This window comes from Protomyctophum parallelum, assembly GCF_964188405.1.
Source record: "Protomyctophum parallelum genome assembly, chromosome: 12".
NCBI classification, from domain to species: domain Eukaryota; kingdom Metazoa; phylum Chordata; class Actinopteri; order Myctophiformes; family Myctophidae; genus Protomyctophum; species Protomyctophum parallelum.
Window position 1 is genome coordinate 41,032,637 of NC_139712.1, and position 25,558 is coordinate 41,058,194.

General features: G+C 41.5%; 1 protein-coding gene across 1 annotated transcript in view; it reads left to right on the forward strand.

Moving 5' to 3' along the window:
• Window positions 1–711: 711 nt before the first annotated feature.
• The window catches only part of neto1l (neuropilin (NRP) and tolloid (TLL)-like 1, like), a gene marked incomplete at its 5' end in the record, with an annotated part of 101,540 nt that continues 76,693 nt past the window's right edge, over window positions 712–25,558 (forward strand). Inside the window, 4 exons of the mRNA XM_083778502.1 lie at window positions 712–739; window positions 1,432–1,488; window positions 1,621–1,755; window positions 3,328–3,576. Of these exons, the coding sequence (XP_083634628.1) occupies window positions 712–739; window positions 1,432–1,488; window positions 1,621–1,755; window positions 3,328–3,576 (469 nt within the window). The remainder of the gene's footprint in view (window positions 740–1,431; window positions 1,489–1,620; window positions 1,756–3,327; window positions 3,577–25,558) is intronic.

A 25,558-nucleotide genomic window follows, 5' to 3' on the forward strand; every position in this document is an offset into this window, starting at 1 on the left:
GCTGGCTGCAGGGAGTCAGGGACGCAGTTGACAGAAGAGAAGACGGAGGACTCGGAGGAGGATGCTCATGGAAGCAGAATGCACTGTTTGAGAGAATGCAGTAAAGGAACAATATGAGACCAGAACGAACCGCCACTTAATATTTTGACTTTCCTCTGACTGTCTTTTTCCCCATTTGATTTTTGTTCTTCTTTTTTTGGACACTTTCGGACGCAAAATAGTTAGCGCGTATGAAAATGTATGTTTTTTCATGCTTTTGAAGGACCCCTTTCCTGATAAAGGGACTGAGGAATAATCAAGGATGCCTGCCTGCCTTAACCCCAAATCTTAAAAGAAGATTGCAAAGGTGGAGCGATTTATAGGGAAGGCTGATGACGGGACTATTAATCCTTTCTGTGCATCAAAAGCACCAAAGGGTATTGGAAACGTTTGGATGGAAATCGGGCGAGTGTTTAGACCTGTTTTTGGTTTTATATGAAACTGGTGATTAGTTGTTGCGACATCTGTCAGGAATTCCAAATTCTCTTTCAGCAGTTTATTGAGAGGACTCAAGAGGACTGAATTTGCCTTGTCATTTCCCCCGAAATATTTAGTGGTATAGCGTTTTCCCATCTATTTTATAATCTCAAATCTCAACCTTTTTCTCCTTGAAGTATTCCTTAATCTAAATGGAATTAGTTGAGTCTGAAGCCCTCTGTGAAAGGAACAGACATGGTACATGGGAACAGCTTCCTTCACGGTAAGTCCATGAGAAGGCTATGACTCAACTGAAGCTAAATTGGCCAGGAGGTCTCTCATTGCCTATTTCCCTTATTTAATTTTACACTTCCATTGACTGTTAGCTTACAGTAACATAACAAAGAGTGATCAGGCTATTCCCCTAACGTTGGAATTATTATCCTTGACTTTACTCTGTCAGAGCTACTTTACCTGCAATCTTACAATCACTCAATTAGATAATAATGCATTTAAGAAGTTACAGTATAGGCCTGGCCTCCACTGTACTGTAAAGAGGTAGACTGTCAGAGACGGTGATAGCCTAAGTTTTTATTGTCAACCTCTTCCATTTCCAAGAATTAGTGAATTCCGTTGTGTGCCATTACATTGCTAGAGCTCTACTCTTGTGGCTTGTTATGGCCTATGGGGCTATATGATAAACTGCGCAGTAAGCCTACCAAATGTTTCCTGGTGCTGACTCAAGCCCTTCCTCAGGTCAAATGAAGCCCAGTTTCAAAGCTGGAAAAGAGGCAATGGAAGAAAACTGCAATTCAGAGTATTCCACTCCAAAATGTGCAGTATTGATGTGTGTGTGTGTGTGTGTGTGTGTGTGTGTGTGTGTGTGTGTGTGTGTGTGTGTGTGTGTGTGTGTGTGTGTGTGTGTGTGTGTGTGTGTGTGGGCGTGTGGGCGTGCATGTGTGTGTTTTCTTGCAGTTGTTGCAAGTCTTCTCATACTTGGGTTGTCTGGGGCAACAAAGAAGGATACAGCAGGTATAGTCTTTACCCATCATCACCACCACCACACATCTGTTCCCGTGTTATTCCCTGGTTGTCCGATGATGGTTGATGTTTCATTCGCCACAATTTCATGATTGTTGACTTATTCAATTAATTTCGTTTCAGTGAAAAACAATTCTGGAGTCAAGCCTGCAGGCCAATGTGGAACCTGGGTGAAAGAACCAGAAGGTGGACTCTTTACCTCTCCCAATTACCCCAACAAATATCCTCCAGAGACAGAGTGTGTCTACATCCTTGAAGGTAAAGATTCTCTTTTTTGAGTGGTGCAACCACTCCAAGGAACAGCAATGTCCATGTTCACCTATGTGTGGTTAACCTATGTGACGTTAATGAGCACCAGTATGAGTACCAGTAGGGGCGCTGTTTTGCCAGAACCAGAGAGAGAGCTGCACTGTTGCCTGCTAATGAGAGAGAGAGAGAGAGAGAGAGAGAGAGAGAGAGAGAGAGAGGGGTTGCAACACTCAGTTCACACAGGTGTGATTTTTACACACAGCTTATTGATGCTTTGACTGTGCTATGTGAAGCAAAGGTTTTCAAGAGGTCCAGGACCTCTACTTGAACCCTAGTGCTGTGAGCTTGAGGTTTGATGTAGAGGGAAAAAATGCAGACCAAGTACAGTGCCAATGGTCAGGTTTAGGGTTTTAAGTGGTTCAATGTCTGAAAATACACATCAATTTCTGCTCCCAGATATATCTTTACTTCAATGTTTCCAGCAGAAGCTCTTCCTCAGTCATACTATGAAAGTGTCTCTGAAAGAGTGTTGTCAAAGTCTATGAATCTATGAAAACATTTAATCTCCAACATAATTGTATACAATGTGGAGTAGTAGAGGGTCCATGCTTCATCTATCTCACCAAATACAGTAGGTTCTTGGCCTGAACATTGAGGACACGCACGCACATGCGCACGCATGCACACACACACACACACACACACACACTATTGTATACAGTATGTGTATGGTGTGCAACTGCATGTATGCAGGTGTGAGTTTATGTATTTATGTGTACGGTGTGTTGTATACATCATACATCATCTCATGAACAACTGAATTTATATGATTGGTTAGCCGATTTGCTCGTCTACATATGACGTACATTTTCCCTTCATTGTCAATGGCAAATATTGACACGTGTGGGGACAAAAGCTGTATATATGATGTCTACATATAATGTAAAATTTCCCTTCATTGTCAATGGCATTTAGTGTTTATCACAAATTTACGTCATATTTGGCGGACATTTGACCTAATTTCTCCTTTCATTGTCAATGGCAAATATGAGACGTGTGGGGATAAGATGATGTAAATGTTCCATTCATTGTCAATGGCATTTAATGTTTGTGTTGCGAACATTTTGTGGGGACAAAAGCTGTAGAGGGCTATAGCGCCTCTCAAATATAGATAATTACTTTTTGTTTTGTCTGATATTATAGCAGCTGAAACACCCTTCAGGTTATTATGGGCAGGAAATCAGAGTCTAGGGATCAAGTGGGAGACTGTGCTGTAATAGCTTGAAATTAGAGCATAAGGGTCCATTTTAGTCCGTTAATTCTTTGTGCCAGGAAATTATAGTTTATTAATCAGTGGAAAAGATCAGGTTAACCTGTAATTAGCCAAATTAATACACTGTTCTAGCAGTCAGAGTCTGAAATCATCCTTATTTGCATGGTAGCCCAAATAAGGATGAAGGCCTTCATTGAATGGGTGTGTGACTGATTATGAGATTGGATGAACGCTGATCAATGTATGAGTGTGTGATTAATATTTGACTCGTAATATTTGTTTTCCATCTCTTACTTTGTGTCTTGCAGCCCCACCAAGGCAGTGTATTGATCTCCATTTTGAAGAGAACTATTCTGTAGAGTCCTCTTGGGAATGTAAATTTGACAACATCGAGGTACGGGATGGCCCCTTTGGCTTCTCCAGAATGATTTCCCGATACTGTGGTCAGCACACCCCGCCTGACATCAGGAGCACCGGCCGATATCTTTGGATAAAATTTGTGACCGATGGTGAACTGGAGGCAGTGGGATTTTCAGCAAGTTACAACTTCACTGCAGGTAAATTTGGATTTCTCTCTTTACTTTTTTTTACAGGTGGCTTGAAAAGACTGCTTTCAACAAATACCCAGAGGACTGCTAGTCTAGTGGCGATGTAGTCGCGAGATTTTCATGATTGGCTGGCCTCCACGCCAATTGGAGACTAAGCCTTACGGCCAATGGGAGATTAAACCCTATACGACCCGTTCAGACAAAAAAAAAAACCTTTGCGCCGCTGAGACAAGTAACCACCTGTAAATTACTTTTTTTTCTTTTTTTTACGTTGATATGATATTCTCTACCCACCTCACCTTACATATGGCTGCACCAAGAAGGCTACATTATCATTCATGGGATTCAATGGGCAGACCTCATTGATTGTCTGTGCATACACATGCAAAGAATATATATAAAGAGATATTTCCATTTCATGTTACTGTCATTGACATGTGGCCAGCTGTGTGACCTGGAATTTTGATACTATAGGGGACGGGTGTATCACATTATGTTTGACGGCTTGGCTATCTCGATATTGTGACGATACTGTAGTATCGTATTCTGACAATACTGTGGTATCGTATTCTCACTCACTTTAATGATGGAGAAGTGTGGAGATGAGCCTCTTACCCTGGCCAAAAATACATGTGATACTGTATTTTATAACCAGAGTTCAGGGCCCAGAGGACTTGAGGGAACATGTTGGGCTAATCTCTATGGTCCAGCACAATTTCAGTAATTATTAGTATGTGCAAGATGTTGGCCCTTGTCATTTCCATAACCTTTTGGCTTGACATCGCATTACTGAGGCAACATCGAGGACTGATGACAAGGCATCAGGGCACAGCTGATGATGTAATATTCCTCCACCTAACCTGTGGTTTGATAATTCTGTCAATTTTACTCTAGTCTGAAGTTGAGGCTTGAAAGGCATAGTGCCAGGTCGAGGACACATGAAAGGAATCCACTTTCAATTACATGAACCCTAGCGTGCCTATTCTGGGCATGTCATAATACGTGAGCGTTCGGTGAAACTAGGTGAACATCTGACTATAAATGCACCATATCTCTGTCTGTACATTTGTACATCTGTAATGCACGTAACTCGAGAACTGTTCGCCCAACTGACCTCAAATTCGACACACGCGTTCCACACCCCCACAGGGAGTGTAGTGCCTGGTGTTGAGTCGGTCGGACCCACGGTTGTCCAGAACAGCCACAAAAGGTCTCTGCCCGGGATCTGGACAGGACCCCTGCCCAGGCTCCATATATGGAGCTGGCCTGTTCTGACACTCCATATTTGGCCATGCCTGACACAGAACTCCATACTGTATATAGGAATGAAGGGACACAGAGAGACAGATACAGAAATCTCCATATATGGGAATATAACAGACACAGACAGATGGGTGGAGCACTGGTACTCAACGGGTATTGCATAGCCGGGTGGGGCATGGATCTCCAACTTCCATTGTTACTGTCTCTGTACTCTGTGCTCTACAGCTGGGCACCAGTCTAGTTGGTCTAAAATAGCCAATCGACTATTTTTGGCCCCGGTCAATGAAGTACAGTATAGGCCAGGGTTTAGGGCCAAAGGGCCATAAGTGTGATCTGGCATGTTTATTTATCCCATTGATTATGACTCATTACAATTTACAGAATTAACGACCATTTTCCAAAGCATTGTCAACCGTAGTTTATTTCGTTTTCAGTAATTTAAAGGTTTTAGATTCCATTCATTTCAGAATTGTATGAAAATCTGCTTGCCGAGACCTACAACTGAGATAGGTAATCTAACACAGTTTATTTTTTGGTTAAAGTCAATTATATTATCGTTGCGTTAAACATTAATTATTTGTAAAAGTCTATCTGATAATCCCTGGAAAAATGATTGATTGGTTGATTGATTGATTCATTGATTGATTGATTGATTCATTATTGATTCATTATTCTTGATTTACAAACTCAAACATCCATGATTTAATGTGCAATGAGGTTTAGCCAACACTCAATCATTTTGTGTAATTTCAGAGAAAATTGGAACAAAAGTTTAATTGAATAATAAAGCCATTAATGGAAAATGTATGTATGGGGGAAGCTACAGCTGAATGGACAGTGACAACGGTCTGGTCCTTTAAAGTTAAATGACATGTCATTGTTGATTTATGACATTGTCATAAACTATAAGGCCTCCCACCAGTACGCTTTTAATGGACTGGTGTCTTCCTCTCTGGAGTAGAGTGATTGCCATATTGACTAATGACAATGGAGCTGTTGAGGTGAAGAGTGCACCGAGTGATTTATATCGATAGTAAAGCCCATGCCTATGTTTTTATAGAGAAGAAAAAATTGTCACGCTCTAAATGAATGAAAAGAGTTTGATATAAGGAGTGAAAAAGTATCAATCTGGGGCGCCCGGCACCCACTGGGCTAGTGGTCCAGGCTTCATGCCACATATAGGCCCTCATTTATCAATTGAGTGTAAAATCTGCCCCAAATTCGAGTGTAGGTTTTGTAGTACACTCACGTCGCCACGGCATTTATAAAGTGATCGCAAACAGCTGATCCTTCCTTAATTTCGTTGCGACACAATAAATGTGATGCCCCCCCCCCTCTCATACACGCACAAAGACGCACGCACAAGCAACTTGCAAGCCCAACTGGTGTGTTGTATCTTAAATTAATAAAGAACGAGTACCTGCATGAATTAAATAATAGCATGTAGGCCCTACACGGTTTCCCTCTCGCCTCACTTGTCATATAATACATCACAGTTGCATGGAATACGTTTGTAGGCTAGGCCTACTATATTAATTTTGTACCCATTCGTGAGCAATGCACAAAAGCAGTCATGTAGCAACTGTCACTGTGTCGTTAGTTGTATATAGCCTACAATTAAGTCTTTATTCATTTAATATACAAGATTAGTGAACGAAAACCTTAACCTGTGATTCTGTGAAGCATTAATTAAATAATATTGCTCACGTCATTGGAATGAGTTTGGACGCTCACAGCCTGTGACAAATGCTGTTTTGCAAATAGCTGCATCTCCTCCTCCTGTCGTCTCTGTCTCTGTCACTGTCGTGACTCGTGACCATGCCCGTTTATGACAGTCTAGTCTACTGTATATTAGACTCCCTGACTAAACCTTATGTGGTACTGGTGGAAGGCTACTGGTGGTGGTGGGCTGGCTGGGTTAGCCTACCTATAGATGCGGATGCGGTCCCCACTTGCGCTACGACGGGCTACTGGTATGCGTTCATGCAAAACACTGTTTAAATGGCTTAAGCATCTAACTTGCAGCATTGTTTTTAATTGCGCGATTTTAATTGCTTGCACACTTGGAAATATCCTACCAATTTCATATGACATGCCTTTACAAAATATATTTTGTACTATGTATTAGAAAACATATGTTTAGATGCCTGTGACAGCATGTCAGCAGTGCAGACAATGCTGCTCCGCTTGTGTACGACAGAAAAACAGGTTCAAGGTTTTGCGGAAATGTTAAATGCCGTTTTGCTGTAATTCCGGCGTGCACCCATATTTTGGCGTACGCCGAGTTGATAAATGAGGGCCATAGGCTCAGGCATGACAGCGCGTTGCATGTTCGAGTCCCGTTCATGATGACCTTTGCTGCGTGTCTCTCCCTTTTTCTCCCTCCCACTTTGATATCTATCTTCACTAATAACTATCAATAAAGGCAAAAAGCCAAAAACAAACCTTGTAAGAAAAAGCATCAATCTTACGTTTTCCTATAAAGTGCTAATGAAATATTGTTTTAGAGTAAAACAAAACTGACTTCCATCTTAATAAGAAGTATTGGCATATAATTTACATAATTAACATAGATAAAAGTCCCAATTTCGCTACAAGTGGCTCACATACAGTATGCAGCTGCACTGCTAAAGCACTGCTAACCAATTCACATAGCCCTCTGATGAATGAAAGGTGCAGGAGAGAAACGACTAACAAAGGCGCCAGGAATCGGTGACGCAAGCGAGATACCATCTCTTCTCTGCTTTCCCACCCATCTTGGGATTATAGATAAAACCTTTTTATGAGAACTGCCGCCCCTTCAGGTTTCTGCAAATACCCCTTCAGAGCTTCACGGCCATAATGACTAGTGCATGTAGTATTTTAGCAGCTGGTGAATGAGAAGGCAGAACAGTAGGCTACAGGAATCTCGCATCGGTCTGAGTCATCACATATTCGGAGGCACTCCAAGGAGTCGCACGGAGCTGTAGCACATTAATTTGATTTGTATCTGACAGCTGTGTTGTTGATGGGAGTACAATGTACAAGCACCAGAGTTGAGTTAAAACTGAAGAATATATAGCACTGCAACGTGGTTACACCATCGATGTTAAAAGATTTACGTATCTTATACAATTATGCCTTCTACTCTACAATGTTTGCATTGCTGAGCAGCTCTCACAGCAGTCTTTAAACCACTGTCCCCACGGATAGGAGTCTATTCGGGATGAAATAAGAAATGTAAAGCAAAATGAAGAGCAGAGCCACTGTATTCACTGAATTAATTCAAATTAAGGCAGATGTAAAGATGGATAATAGATGGATGATTGTACTGTATTTTGTCATTGAACACAAGTGTACAACAAAAATGTCTTGGGTGGCATCTTAATGTCATCAATCCATTGCAGAGCAAACAGAGCAATAGAATGCAGTATGGTAGCAACATAGGTACTAATAAAGATACTCAATAATCAGACTTTTAATCAACTGTGTTCGGGTTTTGAATCTGATAAATAGCTGCAGTAGATTCCGTCTGGTCAGCTGCATTCATGACTCACCTTCGTTTTGTGACTGATGGCCGAACCTTGCACTGGGGCCAGGAATTACCCACCTGTGCCTGTGCCACACTCCCCAAACCATCAAGCATACTGCTCCTTTTGTTCCCTAGAGTACTGTACAGGGCTTCATAGTCTCTGTGTTCTCTTGCAGGCTTAAGAATATGTGTATTATTGAGTGTAGCAAACCCAGCTGGCCATGAAAGGGTGAAGCCAACTGAAGAGTTTTGAACAAGTTTTATTTAATATCTCAACGTGGAAACTACAAAAACATAATACAGGCAACAATACAAATCAATAATCCATAAACACTCAAATGGCACCATAATACAATACACTTAATGCATATACCATATAGCCTGCCCTACATAATCATCATTAGAAAAATGCATAAGCCGCATAACAAAGTCCAACAATAAGGACAATATAAATGGTACAAGTAACAAGAGCAATCAGAAATAAACCTTGTCCCCCTTTCAGCTGGGCACTCGACGCTTATTGACCGTTGACCATAGTTCCATTGGCAATATAACTGAAACAATACATTCAACCATTAAACTCCATACAGATTTCATGTCGGAATACCGTATATTACCAAATAGTAGCCCGGGCTGTTAATATGCAAAATCGATTCGGACCCCAGACGTTTATAAGGAACCAGGCCGTTATATGCAGTAGTATAGTAGTATGCAGTAGTTATTTATTTTTTGCACCAGCCAGCACAGGGCCATTATTTGGTTACAGTTACTGTCGAGCATGTTTTTTTGTGCAAATTTAAAAGGTATAAGATGAACATACATAGCAGGCAAAGTATTTTGTCTTTTTGATTTAATATTGAGAATAGGGGAGTTTATAGGCAGCTCCTGCTGCTTAATTTGACCCAGATTACAATATTATAAACATTTTAAAAGGCTGTCATATAGCCTACACTTTATATATTTTTTCAAATGTTCTTTCAAGGTTTGACCTTTATAGATAAAAAAAAATGTGCTCAGTTTTGTAATGAATTAATTTTCAACTATTTGAATAAAGGTCAGTGAAATTAACCTCCCTAATTGAGATAGTGTAGGCATAACAAGCTCACCACCTCAGTGCATGAAATATAGGCTGCATGGCTAACAGGGCTTGGGCTTTACCCTACCATCTCTCTCCATATCGTTTGATAAAGGAATATAAAAAACATGAGTTATACACCCAATGAAAATATGAGTAGTATAGAGTATAGACCACTTGGAATGATAACAATCGGTTGAGGATTGCCTGAGTATGGAACGAGTTAAATCTAAACTTTTTGCGTTGCGCTGAGGACTTCGTGGTGGCGGTGTTTTACCTATACTTGTGAGGACCTCTGCTTGAATTCATGGTGACTGGTGCTGGCGCACGCCGCGCACCAAACATGGAAGATCTGCAAGCTCGTAACACACTGCAACACTTGGAGCTTGTAGATACACAGATGAAAAAGTCGCCATAGCCAACAGCAGCGATCATAAGCCAGGTTTCACCTGGCAAAAAGTTTAAATATCACTTTCGTATGCAATGGGTTGGAACAACACATTGAGTGGAGGGTCTCACTCAGTGCATGTGTATACCATGTGTATGTATCTACTGTATGGAGGCCGCAGTGGCTCAGGAGGTTTAGCAACCGCCTAGGAATCTGAATGTTCCCGGTTTGATCCCCGGCTCCCCCTGGGTTATTGTGTCCTTGAGCAAGACATTGAACCCGTTGGGGTGTGTGTGTGTGTGTGTGTGTGTGTGTGTGTGTGTGTGTGTGTGTGTGTGTGTGTGTGTGTGTGTGTGTGTGTGTGTGTGTGTGTGTGTGTGTGTGTGTGTGTGTGTGTGTGTGTGTGTGTGTGTGTGAATGTAATGCACGTGTGAAGCACTTTGGAGAAAGTCGATATATAAATGCACCAATTGGCAGCTTTACATCCTTTGAATACCAGGCCACTATACTACATGGTCAAGCCTCTATGCCAATGATTAGCATTTATCGCCCGCCAAAATGCAGTAAAGCAATATTTCTAACAGAAATATCAGAACTTTTATCTTTCTGCTCCACTAACTATGACAGAACTCTTATCTCAGGTGATCTTAATCTTCACCTGGATGATGCTACAGATGCTATGGCTATGGGTTTCTTAGAGTTATTGCACTCCTTTGAATTTATCCAACATGTTGTTGGGCCTACACATAAACATGGGCACACTCTGGACCTGGTGATTTCTAGAGGGCTGAACATCACTGTGGAAAGGACTATTGAAAGGCCTGAGCTATCAGACCACTATCTGCTGTGTTTTAATATGACTGTCTCTGATCTAGAGAAAAACATCACTGAATATACCATAAAAAAGCGTTTTTTTAGCTCTTCTGCAGCCGACGAGTTCTCTCGTCACCTGGGCCCCCCCCTGCCCGATACTCCCCCAGTGAATGATATGGTTAAATCTTAAACTAGAGTCAGCTCTTGATATAGTGGCTCCTTTGAAAACAAAAAAGAAACATAACACCAGAGTAACACCCTGGATAAATGAGCATTCACGCTCACTGAAGCAAGAATGTCGTAGAGCTGAGCGAGCTTGGAAAAAAACAAACTCACCATCCACCTAGAGATTCTTAAAAAGTCAACAGTCGCCTATTACAAAGCCTTGCGTCTAGCAAGGCAGGCATATTTCTCTGGCATTATTAATGAGAACAAGAAAAATGCCAGAGTCCTATTCTCTACCATTGAACGACTTTTAAACCCCCCCCAGTCCTACAAGCAGTCATTCCCGGCCTCTAAAGCTAAGTGTAATGAGTTTGCATGCTTTTTTGACAACAACATTTTTAACATTAGAGCTGATATTATGAATGGTGCTGCTGCTAGCGCAAACCTTCAAACAGCAGCTAATGGTCCCAGGGTAGATCTCTCCAGGGGGAGCCTATTATCGTTCTGCGCAATTGATGAAGACGAACTCCGCAAAACCATATCTTAATGACATCATCCTCCTGTTCATTGGATACAATTCCCACCACCTTTCTCAAAGAGGTCTTAGACAGTGTGATTGGAGATATCCTAAAAATTGTAAACAGCTCGCTACAATCAGGCGTCTTCCCAGACTCACTGAAGACTGCTGTAGTTAAGCCCCTTCTCAAGAAACACAATCTTGATCCCTCTGTTTTGGGTAACTATCGACCCATTTCAAATCTACCCTTTCTGGGCAAGGTTTTAGAAAAATGCATCTTTCATCAATTGGATGTGTTTCTACAGAACAATAATGTGCACAACAAATTCCAATCTGGCTTTAGGAAAGGTCACAGTACAGAAACAGCACTTGTAAAAGTAATGAATGATCTTAGGGTGTCTGCTGACAAGAAACATGTATCCGTTCTCTTACTTCTAGATCTAACGGCTGCATTTGACACGAATGATCATTCAATTTTAATACAACGTCTGGAGCACTGGATAGGCCTGTCTGGTACGGCCCTGTCCTGGTTTTCCTCCTACCTATCAAATAGAAGTTACTTTGTCAATCTAGCCGAGTTTGACTCAGACAAACACAACATCCGTTCTGGTATTCCACAGGGCTCGATTCTTGGCCCTCTGCTTTTCTCCTTGTACATACTGCCATTGGGCGAACTCATTGCCAATCACGGAGTCAATTTTCATTTCTATGCTGATGATACCCAACTATATCTTTCTGTGGCTCCAGATGATCCCTGTGCTTTAGACCCGCTGGTTACCTGTCTGTCTAGCATCAAATGTTGGATGAGTGAGAACTTTCTCAAGCTAAATGAGGATAAGACAGAAGTTCTCATAATCGGTTCTAGTGAACAGAAAAAATCAATATTAAGCAGACTTGGCAACCTGACTGTAGAAAGTAACAGTACAGTAAAGAACCTGGGGGTTATTATTGATTCTGAATTGAATTTTAATTCACACATTAATCATGTTACCAAGATTGCCTTTTTTCACCTTAGAAATATTGCACGAATCGGAGCCTATGTGTCCTTGGACGATGCAAAAACGCTAATCCACGCCTTTGTTTTTTCTCGGCTTGATTACTGCAATGCACTTTTTTCAGGACTGCCTAAGAAAACAACTGACAGATTACAACTTGTCCAAAATGCAGCAGCCAGAGTTTTAACTAGAACTAAGATGAGAGAACATAATTACTCCAGTTTTGGCATCACTTTTCTGGCTTCCGGTTGTTTTTAGGATTGATTTTAAAATTATTTTACTTGTCTATAAAGCTCTCAATGGTCTCGCACCTTCCTACCTACATGACTGCCTGCCTAAATATGTCCCAAACCGCCCCCCTAAGGTCTTCCACTGCTGGCCTGCTCGCTTTGCCTAAAAAAATGGCAACAAAAAAATACGGGGAAGCAGCTTTTTGCTTCTACGGGCCGTCGGCATGGAACAAGCTCCCACTGTACCTTCGTCAGGCAGCCTCTGTAGACAACATTGATTTTAATTGATCTTTTATTTTTTATTTTTTAGTTATTCATGTCCTCACTGTATTGCATTACTGCTTGTTTTTTGTCGTTGCCTTGCTTTTCTTTTATTCTCCATTGTTCTGTAAAGCACTTTGAGCTGCATTTCATGTCATGAAAGGTGCTATACAAATAAAGTTTTATTATTATTATTATTATTATTATTATTATAATTATCATTTACCATTATCCAAAGTGCCTCAACTACAAAAAAGGGGAAAAAAAGCTTTCTGTGGACATGGCCTCTATTACCACTTCATGATGAGAAGCCCTTTTATCATAATTTCTGAAGAGCATTACATGATTAAAGCAATACTGTTTCCATATAGCCTTCATGAAGAATTATAGTTATGGTACATAGATTATAGGTACATAAGTCATGGGTATTATCATACTGGTATCTTTGTCGGGGGCAAAATGTTTTGCAGGTGGTGGTGGCAGGTCTTGCCCTTGTTAGTAGCCTATGCGGCCATTCTGTGAAACATCATGAATGCCCTTTCAAACGGTTTGAAGAGATCAACGCGCCTAGTAATTCATTTTCAATAAGACCTGCGTTTTATTTCTGCAGAGAAGTGGAGGGGCAAGTACAGTACAAGGGGCAATACAAGCGTTTATGCGTGGGAGCGGTCCCGTCAAATTGTCGCTCGCATGATCGTTTCGTGCACATGCCCGCGACTGGCCAGACCTGGATTCAGCTTTTTTTACACTTTCTATGTCGCGCCCCTCATGAACAGACCTGTCGTTGATCCAGGAGTGAGGCGACAACGTCTGCATTCATCGATGCCCGTCTGAAAGTACCTTTACTGTGTTGGTTCCTTTGCCTAGAAACGGAATAATCCTGAGCCATAAATTCTACCAAACCATCCGCACCGCAGTAACCTCGTTTTAGTGGCACCTTTTTGTTCACGTTTGACTTAGTAGTGAGTACTAGTCACTCAACAGTGACAGTGACAGTTCACGACATAGTGGCACTTGCTTGCACTGATTGGTCAATAGTCAGCTAGTCCTAATTAGCCCGCTAGGGCTTATACCAGTTATCAGCCCACAGGCTGATGCGGCTTATAACCCTCTCTGTCCTTTGATTATTAGTATTTATCACTCCCCAGACCCACACCAAATAAAGGCTGAGTATGTAATAACTATAAAATATGCATCATTCGCAATGCTGACTATACAATATTATGAAATATGTAGTGCAATGTAATGTATGAGTGCAATAAAGTGGGCGTCTGAGGGAGAATATTTTATGGATCAGTAGACTACATGGGGTACTGCATGTATGAATTTACATATCTGTGTGCCTGTGAGCATTGTGTGTATAGTGTACAGTGTGTCTGTCCGTGCTGTCTTGTGTAAGAGGAAAGCCACAGTCTTTAGGTACATTGCTCTCCAGGTCAGTGTAGGGCGCTATATGACCTTCAGACCCCCTGAGATTAAGTGGGTTTCCAACACAGCAAGCTGTCATTGGGGCAAATAAAAGCTGTATGTCAACTGTGCCACCCCCCCCCCCCCCCCCGTTTCTTTTCCCTTTGCCCCTCAATTTCTGATCATTGGCTGCTTGAAGAGCCAAGGCCAGCCAGTGAGACAGATGCTGCTATTTTGTCTGCACTGTGTTTCTGTGTGATATGTTGATGCAAGGATTGCTGGATGCTGTTGTTTGGATGAAATACTAAGTGAATAAAGAACTTATAGTGGCCCCCTGAACTTTCAACTGCCTCTGGAGATGCTGCAATGGAAATCCGTCTTGTGGTCTGGGGTTGAGTTTATTGATGGCATATCTTCCATAAGGCCTATGTGTGAGTAAGGAGAGATTTTCAGTTAGCTTTGTACAGCCTAAATCTTGATGAAAAGTAATGTTTTTTAAATTGGGTGGGAAATCTTATCGCCCATTTAAGCCCTATAGTTTTTGTTATAAGTTTTATAAAATTTCGATATTATCAAATATTAACAAGGATATCCAGTCTGACCAGAAGCAATAATAAGTAGAACTGCACTCTGTCGAGTGCCTACTTGCTTGTTGCACACAAGTAGGCCATACATGGCCTACTAGTGCGCAAGCAGAGCGTGCAAGTACTGTAGACCGCTAAAAACGTTCAAATCTCAGCCTCTCTGTGAAAGAACGTTTGCAATATTGAATTATTAGGTTTAGCTATTTGCTACGTACCTTGCTTTTGGATTAGTATTTTGAAGTATGGTAATGATTACTTATGCCTGTTATGGCAGTGGTGTCAGATTACATACATGTATACATAGGGGCATTACCTTTAGTCCACCCGACACTAATCTGAAACATGTCATCGTTATGTCACCATCGATAACCAATTATACCCTGGCATTGGTACATATATTCATCACGTCATATGCTCATATATCTATATATGTATATATCTATATGTATATGTAATTTCTGAGTTGGTTAGTGGTATAATGTGGTTACTCGGGTGGTTTGATGCATATGTCCCTTGAATCCACCCGACACTGAAACATATCATCATTACGTCACCATCGTAAACCAAATATACCCTGGCATTGGTACATATCTGAGACATACGCTTCGTAGCATGACGGAAAACATACCTGCACGGTCTGCTTCGTGCCAGCATATGACGTCATATCATATGCTGCTAAGGGACATACGCATCGTAGCACCTGACTGATAACATTACTTGCACGCTCTGCTTGCACAAGTAATGACCAGAGGGCAGAGGCATGGATTTCCCCACATACCCCTAAGATAATTGAACCCCATTTAGTAATCAGATCCTGCTTAGAAGTATTGTACACTACTCACATTCAGTACATTTAAGAACTGCTGGCCCTATCAATGTGGGATTAAATGAATTAGCCCTCCAAAAATGACTCTTACAATAATGAACATTTTGCCTGAACATTTTGCCTTTAATAACCTATTAAACCATACCATACCCTATAGTAAAAGGAACCAATGTTATGTAAAGTGCTATGCAGTTGAATGCAGGTTCAGCATTCACCCTGCATGATGCATGCCATGCAGCCCTGCGTCCATTAGCAGCAGTGGCATCATTGTCTTTCCATACTGGCGGATGACTAATGCAACCGTAATCTAGATGAGACTTTGATCGATCTAACTTACTTGTATTACTCTACTCTACTGTATAGACCCCACCAAGGTCTAACTGGAGTGAGTTTCAAAAATGAGTCTAATGGCATTTGAGATTATAACTGGGCTTGGATATATGGCCCTATCATCCAGGACGAAAGTTCCATGAGATTGAACGCAGATGGATTCAAATTGCAAAATTGAAAATTGAACCGAAAGGATCAACCCTCTGTCAGACCCATGCACCACTGGGGCTGTTTCACTCTTTGTCTCACTCTTTCTCCAAAGAAATGTACCGCAGGCACTGACATTTAAATGATAAAATAGTCTTTTTGTGTTCAGTTCCTTGATCTCTTAAAAGTAAATTATATTTCCTTACACAAAGTCAGTGACATTCTCCAGCTTGGAAGAGTGAGCAGAATAATCACTTGATGATTATTTCCATTTAGGCTATTTTGAGACAGACTCGAACGCAAATGTACTCAACTGGAGTAATTTGACGAAAGAAAAGCAGGGAATCTGGTCAAATAAGTAGAAACTGCATAGATGCGAGGAGATGCCGAGAAGTGGTTTGGTTGGTGGTGCTGTTTTTCTGCAGCTGCAGTTGTTTTGCTGACAGTTAACACCATCGGGGCCCATGACGTAAATCACCGTCAAGTTCAAATGCACGGTCATGTGCCCGAGACAGAGATTGATAATCTCTGTCAAATTAGTGCTATGAAAATTGATCGCATCGCTCTACAGCCTAGAGGTGCTTGCTGACGATGGGCACATTTTATTAATGGATTAAATAGGCCCGGGCCCTCAAGGTGTTAAAGTGTGTTTCAGTTTTATTAGAACATATCCATATCTAGTGTGACAATCAGTTGTGTCATATGTGTCATTCCTCAATCAATGTAGATTGTAGAATGTATTGTAGAATGTTACTTGCTGAATATCAGTTTTAGCTTTTTGCACTTTTATTTGAGAGTAAAAAGGTTGCAGGAGTAGAGACAACACATTTTAACTGGAACATAGCTGAAGCTCCTGGACTTCAATTTCACTTATCCATGAAGGAGTCAGATTCACAGCAGATAGGGTGGCCAAAACAGATGAATAAAAAGAATAGTGAGTGAGAGAGTAGTAGAGAAACCCCCCCCTGCAGTGTGCTTCCTAGTCGTTTCCCATGAGCTCTAGTACAGGGCACACCAGCTGTAATGAGCTTATTCATCTGGTTTGACTCCCCCATAAATCAAACAAGATGCCAAAAGTATTAAAAAAAAGAAACAAAATAAATGCTCGTTATTTCTCCTAATGTTTTGCTCTAATGCGTATTCTCATTACTTGCACCCTGCTGTGGCAGCCTGCTCCCCTGAGTGTCTTCTCCCAGCTTGCACTCAACTTGTGTGCTTCAACTCTTGTGCCCCCCCCCCCACGCACACACACACACACACACACACACACACATGTCACACACACACATAAATGCACTTTATAAATAATGATAAAGTGCAGGTTTTGATTGAAGGTCTACTCTAGTCTAGACAGGAAATTACCTGTGTATGGAACAGAGCACTTTCCTTTTTGAGTTCCTGAAAAAGTCTGTCCAGTGAAGCCTCTCATCACTTACTTACTTACTTACTAACTTACTTATAGCACTTACCCTACCCCCTTAGATAGCATTTCTGTAGACTTAGATAGCATTTGATACAGACTTATAGCATGTTATGTAGACAGCACTATAATTGCATTGTATATAGTCATAGCACGCCATAGTACATATGTATAGCATAGTAGTATATATGTATAGTTTATATGTATAGTTTCATTATATAGATATTCCACTGTTACTTTCTTAGCTTACGCATGTTTCATGATAAATGATTTTATGTGATGTATTCCCATGCTTTTTGTTCTTGCTTAAATTTTTGTATTTTTCCAGTTTTTCATGTGTCTATGAGGTGACAGTACTTAATTAGACAGACTGGAGTTGTTTTTATGTGCAATTGTGTATTGACTTTGTATTTAGGGTTTCTTCCTGGAGGTTGAACCCTTGACAGTCAAACGGGCCAATGAAGTAAACAGTAATATAGTGACACCACACTATCAGCCCCTCCCCTAACCCCTCCCCCTTTATCATACAACTACAGCTGTGGGTGCGGCTTCAGTTCAGGTGGATCACCACCCATCACCACCCACCAGGCAAACCAGGCATACTTAATGAACTGGTGGGCATGTCCACATAAAAGCATGATTTTAACAAATACTGTACACTTTTTGGAAAAAGTTCTTCCCCCTTATATTGTAATAATACCTGATGATCATGTTTTAGGGTGGAAAAAATGGTGGCACTCCATCTTTAATGTAAGTCGCTCTGGATTAAGAGCGTCTGCTAAATGCCTAAATTGTAAATTGTAAATTGTTCTTCAGTGTGCTGTGTACAAGATGAGCACGGGCGTGTGCGCACGCGCACACACACGCACACACACACCCACACACAAACACACTGATCTACTTTGAAAGAAGCGCAGTGGTTTTTACACATGTCTGTCTTTGCGCTCGGCTGGAAATTTGTTCTCTTTCACCCAGCTCCGGTGTTTTTAAATGTTCTCTCACCCAACCCCTGCTGTTATAAATGATCTGTCTCACCCCAGCCCCTGTGTTTTAACGCGATTGGAGAGATTGAGTGTGTTTGTATCCTAGACGCACCTCTCACATCAGAGTTTGGTCAACACACCACCTGCTCCTTCCCTGTCTCTCATTGTACCTGTTTTTAACTCTTTCTTTCTCTCTTTCACTTGCACTCTCTGCTTTGTCTCCTTCTCTTCCTCCTGCTGCCATTCCGTGTTTTTCTAGTTATTTTGCCCCCCAAGCCAAAACTCCCACCCTTCCTATTCATGAGAGAAGAGCTGTGTGTTTGTGCAGCACAGAATGTTCAGCAGCTTATCAGACTGCGCCCTCACTGAGGGGATGTCCAATCAGGCCTTATAGCCCAGTGTTGAACTTAACTTACCATGCAGCAGGATGGTTATTTACCTCCATTGGCTGCTCCCAACCGCTGTCCCCTCCCTCACCAAGCCAATTTACCCTCCGATCAGTCAGTGGCCCAGCCTGCCTCCTGTACACCCTGCGGCAGTTTGTTAGCCCAGCACGCTCTCCTACTACTGATGCTCTGGGGGGGGAGTGAAAACTGACTTAAACCTTTGTGAGAACTGTTTGTAGGCTACGTTCCCGTTAAATTGACGACAGACTGATAAATGAGGAGTATTGCATGAAAGTGTTCTTCTTTCAGTTTTCATTTCATAAATGACGGCCAATGTGTCCTTTCCAGTCTGGGTGCACAATCTCCTGCAGGTTCTGCTGAACTATATACCGGTACATATGAAGGATATACAGTTTTTTCCGGCCAAAGAAATTAGCTGCGTCATTGTTAGTGTTTTGCTTCATTCCCTGCCTTTGTAGTCATAACGGCTCGCTTGGGGCTGTTTGTTTCATTTGCCCATTGCAGTGTCGGATTTCTTGGCTGTCAGGCTGAGAGCCTGGCTCTCTCCATTATGTCGTATTAGACAGCATTGAGATTTACCTGCGCTGTTTACCTATGTCTGCACACATTAAGGCTTAACCCCGTAGAATGTGCCTGAGAGAATTATTCTCTTGACAGCTGTGAAAAAAGGTTGTCTCATTTTATGTAATGTGATAGAGTTTTGCTCGCGCATTAATGTCGTTGTTGATCGTCGTTTTATCTTCAGAGCCGGGGCCCCAGCAGTACAGAACAGATTGCTTTCAATGCTTGACCAGTTTTGCATTTGTTTTCATCCATCGCGGGGATATTTCCATGGGGAGTCAATGCATTAACATGCTCATATAGAACATCTAATGAATGGCACGAAATGGGTGTTAAGAACAATGTGCAGTGATTTAGTGCAAGCGTAGATTTATATACCGTAGTTTTTAATGGACTATAGCACTATAGGCTGGGCCTCCTCACCCTGTTCTTTGACAGAGCCTTTGTTTTTGCCGCTGGGAGAACGATACCATCATTTCCCCACAATGACAAGAGAGGACAGCAACATGATGCATTATTAACACAATCAGCACCGGGATTTATTTCAAAATAGCAGCTTGGGGTGCCGTGCAGATCTGGCAGCTTTTACTCTGAAAGACCCCTGTTCCGTTCTGTATAAAAACCAGGAGAAATAATGTTGCTTGCTTACCTCGCTATGATTACGATAAAGTCGCTCGATAATCCCTCGCGTTCATATTTTAAACGAGAGGCATGTTGAAGAGCTTAGTATATCCATCTGGTCAAAACTACGTCGGAGAGCTGCCTAGATTAGGAGATACAAGCCTTTCTTTCTGAGCGGTAAACAGGGAAGTGAACGGCAGCGCGCATGTGCGAACAGCAAGGAGTAGAAGTGAGGCCAAAAAAAAGAAAAAAAATCTGAATATTTTTATTTTGTTTGTTATCAATGAAAATGCGCTAGGACGTGTGTACAAAACTGTACACGTCCTCGCAATCCATCAGTTGGATTAGCTATAGGACGGCTCCACACGTCCTACAGTCTAAATGGGTTAAAGGGGGGGTTGCATAATCCACACAGTGGTCATCATTTCATAACAAGACAACTTGTTAAATTCAAATATGTTCCCCCACAGCAATATCCCCTCAAAGCAAATGCAGGGGAAATTATTTGATGGATCATTTCACAATATTATATTATTGTGGTGTTCAGTTCAGCATTCACATTTCAACTATTACAGGGGATGTTACTGTCATTTATATCATGGGAAGCCTTGACATTGACAATATAGGTATTTTCTCTACAAGTAAGTAAGTTTCATAGGTGAAACACTTTGTTTCAAAAATGGCAGATCCAAAAGCTCACACCTTTGATGCCGTTGTTTTGTCTGTCTGTCTGTCTGTCTGTCTGTCTGTCTGTCTGTCTGTCTGTCTGTCTGTCTGTCTGTCTGTCTGTCTGTCTGTCTGTCTGTCTGTCTGTCTGTCTGTCTGTCTGTCTGTCTGTCTGTCTGTCTGTCTGTCTGTCTGTCTGTCTGTCTGTCTGTCTGTCTGTCTGTCTGTCTGTTCCTAGTTGGTGTGAGTGATTTGGTTGATTCTGATAATGAATGAACGAACGAACACACACACACACACACACACACACACACACACACACACACCCTCACACACACACACACAAACACACACACACACACACACACACACACACACACACACACACACACACACACACCTGTATACCAGTATAGTATGGACTTAGTATATGAATTAATGTTCTGATAAAGCCTGCACACAGATACATAAATTGTTGGAAATGTTGTCTCAAACATGCAAAGTGGCAAAGTCTGCCATCTTTCGGTACATTTGTCTCATTCTTGACGGAATTCATCCAATCCATTACAATGAACTTCAATTTGTTCCATTTGGAGTTTCTCCACATCTGATTATGCGTGAGCGCAAACGGTATGCGAAAGAGCACTTACTGAAGACTTGGAAACTATTCTGAAACTCACTTTTAAGCCGTAATATTTTGTCCTTGTACTTATTCCCATGACTGCATAGAGGGGAAAACAAGATGGGTTCCTCTGGGATAGTTGCATCTCCCACAGACCTAATTTAATTTGTGAAGAATGATTGCTGCCGAGGTTTTTCATAATTTCACATTTAAGTATCTGACAAAAATGCAAAATCATGAAGCCAGTCTGGGTCATCCATCCGATGAGGACTAGTCCTTTCTCCTCGTAACTGAGGGAAAAAAGGAATAAAGAAAGTTTGAGCACAGTACCAACGGCCAATTTAACTTTTGGACAAAGCAGTGTCAAATTGCAGATGGTTGAGTCCCTTGGCTCTGATAGGATGCAGTACAGTAGGTGCTTAGTGGGTGGTTAATTGCTGCATGTTTTCTAAGTAGCTAGACACAACAAGCTGCTGGTGCAGAGGGCGGAAGAGAGAGAGAGTGGTGAGAGCGGCTGTCGCACACTGATACATAATGAATGTCCCATGTCTGGTTTTCTCCTATGCACCTGTCGCTTTTGTAGGTGTGCAAAATACCTACTTTTAAGTAAATATAGGCATATTAAGAATAAAGAATAAAACTTGTGGAGGCATGGAAACATCTGATCACTGATCAAAGTACGTGACATGTACAGTATAGTGTATACTGCCATTTTAGAGTAACCACCAGAGAACCCCTATTTCCTGTCTCAACAGAGTTCTCACAGACAGTATACTGGTGTCTAGTAACAGTAGTGTGTGCATGTAAATGTACTGCTCACTGAGCTTACTGAGAACTAGGTTAATAGAATTGTGATTGTAGCCGTGGCACTGTGGCAGCTAGTGCAAGTTGCAACTCAATTGAAGTTGAAGGTGAAATTGGAGCTACCAACCGTAGCAAGCTCACACTGCTGAAAGAGTAGAAGAATTTGACCATCGTTGCCTTTGGCTGTATTGTGTGTGTGCAATGCATGCAATCTGGGAACAAACAGCGAGTCAACAGTCTGTCTCCAGATACTAGCGTGCATGTGACAATAAACAACTTAATCAGTTAAATCTTATGCTTAGTTGACTGATTGGCTTTTGTGCCTTTATTGATAGTTACAGTGAAGACAGACAGGAAAGAGGGAGAGAGAGAATGGGAGAGACATGCAGCAAAGGTCATCATGAATGGGACTCGAACACGCGACACACTGTCAGACGAGAGCCTATATGTGGCATGCGCCTGGACCACTAGGCCAGTGGGTGCCCCTTGACTGATTTTATTTACAATTATGCTCTACAATTATGCATTGGGGCAAAACGCATGATTCAGGACCTTCTCATACATGGAATCATAAGACCTTTTTTTTTTGTAAAATGTGTTTGTAGGAATTTTGTTGTTAGCCGGCTAGAGAGGAGTTTGTGCAGGCCTATTTGTGTCAGGAAGAGGCTTCTGGCACAAGATGTGCCATAAGTATGTGCGTGCGTGCGTGTGACTGTGTGTGTGCTTGCCCGCGTGTGTTTTTTTTTCTTGCAGTTGTGTTGTGTGTAGAGAGAGAGAGAGCAGTGTTTGGTGTTTGGTGCTGTGTGTAAATTGCATAATTACATTACTTTGTATGCTTTCCCCTAATTAGCCAATCACAGCAGTCAATTAATGACTACCAGTAGGCCTACTTAGTTAGCGGTTACAACCAAATACAGAACAGTTTTTTCTTTTTTTTTTCAGTCCAAAAGGAAATCATTCACCCATTTAGGCCTGAGGCCAATTCTAAATCCTGACCTGAGTTTTCTGAAAAACTTCAAATATTTATATAGCAGCATCACATTTGAAGGGGTAAAACACAAAAAGGGGTTCCCGCCCAGAATTAGTGTGAGAACTTTAAGATCCATATGGAATTTCATCAGAGGAAATCATCGAAAATGAAGTGGCAGATTTTCAATGTTAGAGCTTATATATTAGGCCTATATGTTTATTTCAACAGCAGCTTGGATTTGAGTGTTTTTGGAGTGAATTTGTATGGCTTCTTAAATGTCTAATCTATGCCGTATCAGCTTGTGGGTGAACGTTTGGCAATAAACTGCAAATGCATTAAAAGTAACTGACTATCTATCATCATACTATAATTGAGCGAATGTCTGTCTGAATGAATGTCTGTCTGTCTGTCAGAAACACCACCTTATCTCCTCATTGCCTGCACCAATCGCTCCCACTTTTCACACAGGCATTGACCATAATAATATGGAGGTCTTAACGAAGCCATTTTTCCAATAAGATTAATAATGAATTTATTAGTGAATAAAAACCTGTTTATTTGTCCGTGGTCTATCTCCGACCGAGCCACACTATTAGCACACATCTCTCCATGCCAAAAAAAATCTGCACGCTCCCAGAATCCAGCTAGGCTACATTTTACCGACGCTACTGTCTTATTTACTGTACAGATATTGTTTTTACATCACCCATTTATATGAAATAATAATCCAACCGCACCCAGGGTGCAGTACCCCCCGCGGCCACCAGGGGGTACTGAACAACTCATCTCCCCGCAAATCACGTGTCACCAGTGTCACCAGTGAAATGCATGTTGGGACGGACACAGACCCACACTGTACATTTGGGAATACCTGTGCCACAGCACATACTTTCTGTGCTGCATGTCAAACTGGGGTCTTTCATACTTTTCAAATGGGGGTCTGTGGGCTAATAAGTGTACAATTTACAGTCCTTGCCATGTAAACATTTCCCTACCATGCATTTATACAAATATTTTCATGTTATAGTGCTGTATTTATTCACACAAAAAAGACACAAATATATTATACAAGTTAAAATGAAGAGCAATTAAATATATTTATGGGGGGCAATAGTCCATACAACGGGTAAGGACTATGTATATTAATACAATAAACAAGCAAACAGCCTGACCATGGATCACACCAAAGGACCTGCAACATGACTGAGGAACACGTTCCACTTCAAATCATATTTATCCAACTGATTATTCATCTTAAAGGATAACCTCTCCAAAGCAGCCACAATACCAATTGTATCAATGGTATACTTATGATTGTACTGCAGCATTTAACACATTACCCACACTGAACATCATTTGCTGTTCATATATTCAGAACGGGTAAGGACTAGTTATAATAATATACTAATATATGTCAACGAATCAACAGAAAAAAGTTATAAAATATTTTTTATAATTGACTAAATCAATTTGTCTGAACCTTAAGCCCTGTATTATACCTCATTAATTGTAATCGAGTTTGAAATAATCGTTATATTCATTTGAACTCATAGCCTAGACCTACTGTATACTGTGTAGGTGCCAAGACTGCTGTGCTTCAAATCGCTCAGTGTTCACTTTAACTACTCAATATGTCGCAAAATCAATCTAGCTATGTCAGGAAGGAGTCAGCAAAACAAATGTGTTTGTGAACACTCGAGAGAGACAGAAGATTGCTTGTCATCCTGTGATCGTTGATGTGCAGGGGTGCGTTTCCATTCCCGTCTTGGCCCGGTGACCGCACAGAACACGGAATCACAAAGTCAATTAACCCATTATTGGCGGGAACCCCTTTTGGTGTTCTAACTAAGCATTATGTTATACTTTAGATATTGAAAAGTAGCAGATCTACAAGCTCAAATAGCAGACCTACGAGCTCATATGGCGCGCTACGAGCTCGTGGGTCTGCTATTTTGGAAAAATCGTACAAATGCGGCACAAATCTTTGAATATATATTCTTTCAGAGCGAAGGCCTAAATTGGTTAAGAGCGTCTACTCCTATCAGTGATCTGAATGCTCCCTGACAGAGCGGAAGGCGAGAGGCCTGGAAGCGGAAAAATCAAGAAGTTGATCATGTGTGTTCCTCTCTTTCTTCTTCTCTTTCACGCCCCCCACCCACCCACCACCACCACAGTTTTCTATCAAACAAACACTAAACAGCCTGCTCAAAAGCATGGCCTATGTGACATTTCATTTTCCATTTGGCAAGCCCAATTAATCACAGCGACCTGACGCACTTTGCCAGCCAGCGCTGGCTCGAATATTCCCTTTCAGGCAGAATGTACAATCTGCAGGAAACGGAGAGAAAGAAAGGGCCGGCGTGAGAGAGAGGGTGGAGCAGGGCAAAGGAGGGAATCTATGGAATACTGTAGTAGGCTATAATTG